The sequence below is a fragment of the Borostomias antarcticus genome, assembly GCF_949987555.1.
Source record: "Borostomias antarcticus genome assembly, chromosome: 5".
Lineage (NCBI taxonomy): Eukaryota > Metazoa > Chordata > Actinopteri > Stomiiformes > Stomiidae > Borostomias > Borostomias antarcticus.
In genome coordinates this window covers 27141713-27146712 of record NC_140238.1, presented here as the reverse complement: position 1 = coordinate 27146712, position 5000 = coordinate 27141713, and the positions used below count along the sequence as shown (strand labels likewise).

General features: G+C 50.1%; 1 protein-coding gene across 1 annotated transcript in view; it reads right to left on the bottom strand.

The window, feature by feature from the left end:
• LOC311308758 (myosin-16-like) overlaps nt 1-5000 on the bottom strand; it is a gene marked incomplete at both ends in the record, with an annotated part of 13589 nt that overhangs the window by 5659 nt on the left and 2930 nt on the right. The window contains 14 exons of the mRNA XM_084437792.1: nt 17-162; nt 272-358; nt 440-544; nt 643-870; nt 1357-1530; nt 1766-1847; nt 2742-2878; nt 3292-3412; nt 3564-3681; nt 3775-3862; nt 4076-4255; nt 4395-4571; nt 4694-4864; nt 4964-5000. The exon at nt 4964-5000 is cut by the window's right edge and continues 232 nt beyond it. Of these exons, the coding sequence (XP_084293918.1) occupies nt 17-162; nt 272-358; nt 440-544; nt 643-870; nt 1357-1530; nt 1766-1847; nt 2742-2878; nt 3292-3412; nt 3564-3681; nt 3775-3862; nt 4076-4255; nt 4395-4571; nt 4694-4864; nt 4964-5000 (1851 nt within the window). The remainder of the gene's footprint in view (nt 1-16; nt 163-271; nt 359-439; nt 545-642; nt 871-1356; nt 1531-1765; nt 1848-2741; nt 2879-3291; nt 3413-3563; nt 3682-3774; nt 3863-4075; nt 4256-4394; nt 4572-4693; nt 4865-4963) is intronic.

Below are 5000 nucleotides of genomic sequence, written 5' to 3'. Positions count from 1 at the left end.
GTGTGCGCGCGCTCACTTCTTGATGACCTGCTCCAGATCAAGCTTGGCTCTCTCCATCTCGTTGAGGTTCTCGATGGTCATCTTCAGATCTCCCTCCGCCTTCCTCCTGGCTTTCTCCACCTCCGCCCTGATCCTCTTCTCCTGCTCCCAGCTGTCCTCCAGCTGTAGACACACACACACACACACACACACACATGTATTGTTATCACGCAACAAAAATACAAAGGTACAGTATGTCCTGGGTGCGTCAGCAGGATTTCTGACTCATCACCTCATTCACTTGTGTGTTGAGCTTGTTGTTGGTCTTGGTCAGATGGTTGACTTTGTCTTCCTCTGCCTGGAGATCTTCCAGAGTTCTCTGCCAAAACACCCCATCCGAGGATCAGATGGTGATCTGTGCAACATTTACTTGACAGCTGATCATTGCGCGTGTACCTACCTGTTGCAGCTCCTCCAGAGTTCTCTTCTCATTCTGTAGCCTCGCATTAAGGTTGTCTTTCTGATCCAGTTCGCCGGTCAAGGTCCGCACCTTCATGTCCAGACCCTAGAAACACAAAGAACACATCGGGTTCAATTGAATTAAAACGAGATTGAAGACGTTAAACTAACCCTCGCTATCTCTTTATTCTTACTCTTTCATACCTGTTTCTCCTTCTCGTTCTTTGCCAGGGTGGATTCCAGAGCCTCCAGGTCCCTCTTCAGCTCGATGGCTTCCCCCTCCATGTGCTTCCTCTGGGCAACCAGGCCGGCGGCGTTGCCCTCCTCCTCCTCCAGCCTCTCCCTCAGCTCCTGCATGGCCTCCTCCAGCTGGGCCCTCTGGCGCACAATCTGGGTGCAGCGCTCCTCCGCGTCGCCCAGCACGTCCTGCTCCTGGGGGGCGCGTGGGGGGGAGAGGGAAGGGTGAGCATGTATGTTTGTGTGTGTGTGTGTGTACAACCTGTGTGTATATATGTCCCTGCGTGTGTGTGTGTGTGTAATGGTAAATGGTAAATGGACTACACTTATATAGTGCTTTTATCTAAAGCGCTTTACCATGGCCTCTCATTCACCCATTCAGACACACAGTCACACACCAATGGCGGCAGCTGCCATGCAAGGTGCTAGCCTGCAATTTGAGGTTCAGTGTCTTGCCCAAGGACACTTCGACGAGGAGCCGGGATTCGAACCGATTCGTACCGACCCTACGATCACTGGATGACCCGCTCTGCCTCCAGAGCCACAGCCGCCCCACTGTGTGTGTGTGGTGTGTGTGTGTGTGTGTGTGTGTGTGTGTGTGTGTGTGTGTGTGTGTGTGTGTGTGTGTGTGTGTGTGTGTGTGTGTGTGTGTGCGTGCGTGTGTGCATGCGTGTGTCGTACTGCAGCCAGCGCCAGGGCGAGGTCGTTCTTCTCCTGGGACAGAGTGACCCCCTTCTCTTCCAGATCTTTGATCTTGCCCTCCATCTCCTTAATCTTCTCCAATGCCACCCTCAGGTCCTCCTCCTGAGCCTTGAACACGGCCTCCTGGCGAGCCACGTTCAGCAGAGGCTTCACCTGAGGCGGGGGAGGGGGGAGAGGGAGAGAGTGCGTGAGTGAGAGATTTTGTATTTGTAATTAGTGTGTGAGAGAAAGAGAGAGAGAGAGAGAGAGAGAGAGAGAAAGTGTGTGTGTGTGTGTGTGTGTGTGTGTGTGTGTGTGTGTGTGTGTGTGTGTGTGTGTGTGTGTGTGTGTGTGTGTGCGTGCGTGCGTGCGTGCGTGCGTGTGTGCGTGTGTGTGTGTGTTACAGTACCTTATTGTAGAGTTTCCACCATCCCCAGAAGCGTAGTTGGAGGAACTTCCTCACGTTGCGCTGGATGGCAATCAGTGCGATTCTGCAGTACACACACACACACACATACAAACGGTTAAGACACACTCACTCTCTCACACACACACACACACACAAACGGTTAAGACACACTCACACACACACACAAACGGTTAAGACACACTCACACTCACACACACACAAACGGTTAAGAAACAGAGCTGAGACAACGCTAGCTCAGAGTCAGCATCAGGGGCTAACTAGTCTGGCTCAACGGATGTAGGTTTTGGCAATAAACCTTGTCATTCGTTGTCACACTGCCCAATCAGTGGCGAGTCTGGCGACGCAAATTAATCTGATTCGGGCCGAGAGATTCTCTCGGCACCAATCAGATTCGATCCAGACTATTTTGCAAGAGCACAGTCGCTGCGTCCGGGGCTGGCTCCGCCCAAGACGACTGTGATTGGTTTAAAGAAATACTACGTGTCCCCCCCCCCCCCCCCCCTATTGCAGAATGGTAATATGTCCAGCCAGACCTGTCTCCGGCGCTGGCACAGCGTAAACGAAGTGTGGAGATAGTAGGGCTGGGTATCGAGTCGAATTTCAAGAATCGATTCGATTCCGATTCACAAGGTTCAGAATCGATTATCACGATTCGATTCGATTCAATATCGATTCGGTTAGTGTTACTATAACCTGTTTTTTTTAGCTGTAACCTTAATTACATGACTGCCAAGTTATGCAACACATCAATACTAGGGCTGGGTATCGATACTGATTTTCAAAAATGAATGAATGAATGAATCATTGAATGAATTAATGAACTATTCATACCTTCATTTATTCATTCATTCATTAAATAAAAGATTGATTTTGGGATTCATGAATCGATGAATCGATTTTTTAAACCCAGCCCTAGGAGATAGGTCTGGCTATGCGAGACTAGGGGCTAACTGACCGCCTCTCCAGCATCTTCTTGAACTCGGCCCTCATGAGTAACCCCCGGAGACGGGCCTGCAGCATGGTCATGATCTTGGCCAGGCGTTCGTCACGCATGTCCTCCAGCTTAGCCAGGACCCCCGCGCGGAAAAACACCTGGAGGGGGGCGCAGGGACGGGGGAGGAGGGAGAGAAAATGGAACAGAAGAAGCCACTGATGATGCAGTGCGAAAACTGTTGAAGTTGTAGTGATAGTGTAAAGATGAAGTTGTAGCATTGGTTTGGTTTATTCCTGTGTACTACTAGTAATACTATACCAGTACTCCTGTGGTACTACCTTGGTGTGTACTACCAGTAGTACTATACCGGTATTCAGGTGGTACTACCTTGATATGTACTACTAGTAGTACTATACCGGTATTCCGGTGGTCCTATTTTGGTGTGTACTACTAGTAGTACTATACCAGTACTCCTGTGGTACTATCTTGGCGTATACTAGTACTATAACAGTACTTCTATGGTACTCTCTTGGCGTATACTACTAGTACTATAACAGTATTTCTGTACTACCTTGGTGTGTCCGATGCGGTACTCCATTTCATCTAGGCCTATGGAGCCCAGGATGAGCTCAGAGGCCTTCTTGTTGTCAACAAAGCCCTTGGGGATTATGTTGGGATTCAGGATGTAGTACCTGTCAGACAGGAAGAGGAGGGGAAAGTCACTCTGTCACCCAGTTCACTCTTTCCTGCTTCTCCCTTTCCTCCTTTCCATAGAAGCAACAGATTTCAGAGGGATGGACATACAGAGATGATTATGAAGAAGACATCTACTGTTTGTCTGACCTCTGTTTGAATTCTGGGTACTGTAGTCTGTTGGGGAAGCCCTTCCTGCAGATGCGGATACCCTCCAAGACTCCGTTACATGCCAGCTGGTGGAGGACCAGGTGCGCGTCACACACACCTGCACACAGGGAGGGACAGCACTGAGGCGCACACACACACACACACCTGAAGAAACACAACTGCTGAACACACCCAGACTAGGGAGACTGACCTGACTGTTTGAACTCATTGGGGACGATGCAGCGGACGAAGTGAGGAGCGGTGCTTTTCAGAGTACTCATCAGCTTGTTCAGCTGCTCCTGTAGGGGAGCGGACACACACACACAGGACAGGGACTGAGTAGGTGTGTGTGTCTGTGTGTGCGTGTGCGTGTGTGTGTGAGTGTGTGTGAACATGTGTGTGTGAACATGTGTGTGTGAACATGTGTGTGTGTGTGTGTGTGTGTGTGTGTGTGTGTGTGTGTGTGTGTGTGAACGTGGGTGTCTGTGTGTGTGTGTGTGTGTGTGTGTTACCCTGTAGAAGTTGGACACAGTCTGAAAGGCGGACCCCTTCTTCTGTTTCTTGGCAGCGCCCTCCTCCTCTTTGAAGAGGGCCGCCAGCAGGTTCATGGACGACTTCTGGAACAAACCCACCACTGTCTCATTCAGGGGGTCCTTGTTCTTCTCCAGCCAGCCGCTGATGTTGTAGGCCACCTGTGTGACACACACACACACACACACACAAATCACTCATAGCCTATCTGTTGCATGGTGCTCGTGTTATAAATCCAGTCATAAACCATTATACAATGTTATAATTAGTTTAATAAGTGTGTATTGGGAGTGTACTCACAGTGCCTGCATAGTGCACCAGTTCAAAGTGACCCTCAGGTCCTTTCTTCCCCCCTTTTGGCTTGAGGAAGTTTCCGGACTTGCCCAGGTGGTTCTCGTAGAGAGCAGCCTTCAAGGTTGCGTCTGTCGCCTTAGGAAACACACACTGCTCCTCCAGGATGGAGAAGATGCCCATGGGCTACAGCAGAGAGGGAAGGATATACAGTGTTACCACTAAGGTGTGTGAGTGTGTGCGTGCGTGTGTGTGTGTGTGTGTGTGTGTGTGTGTGTGTGTGTTTTGTGTGTGGGTGTGTGTCGCACCTTCTCCAGCAGTTCAATGCAGGCCTGCAGGTCCAGACCAAAGTCGATGAAGACCCAGTCAATGCCCTCTTTTTTGTACTCCTCCTGCTCCAGCACGAACATGTGGTGGTTGAAGAACTGCTGCAGCTTCTCGTTGGTGAAGTTGATGCACAGCTGTTCAAAGCTGTTAAACTGGAGGAAGGAGAGGGATAGAGGGATGAGTGAAAGGGTTTCTTTATCTGTCTGCCTCTCTTATATAAACGATCCATCTATCCGTCCATCTGCGTTTACCTCAAAGATCTCAAAGCCGGCGATGTCCAGAACTCCT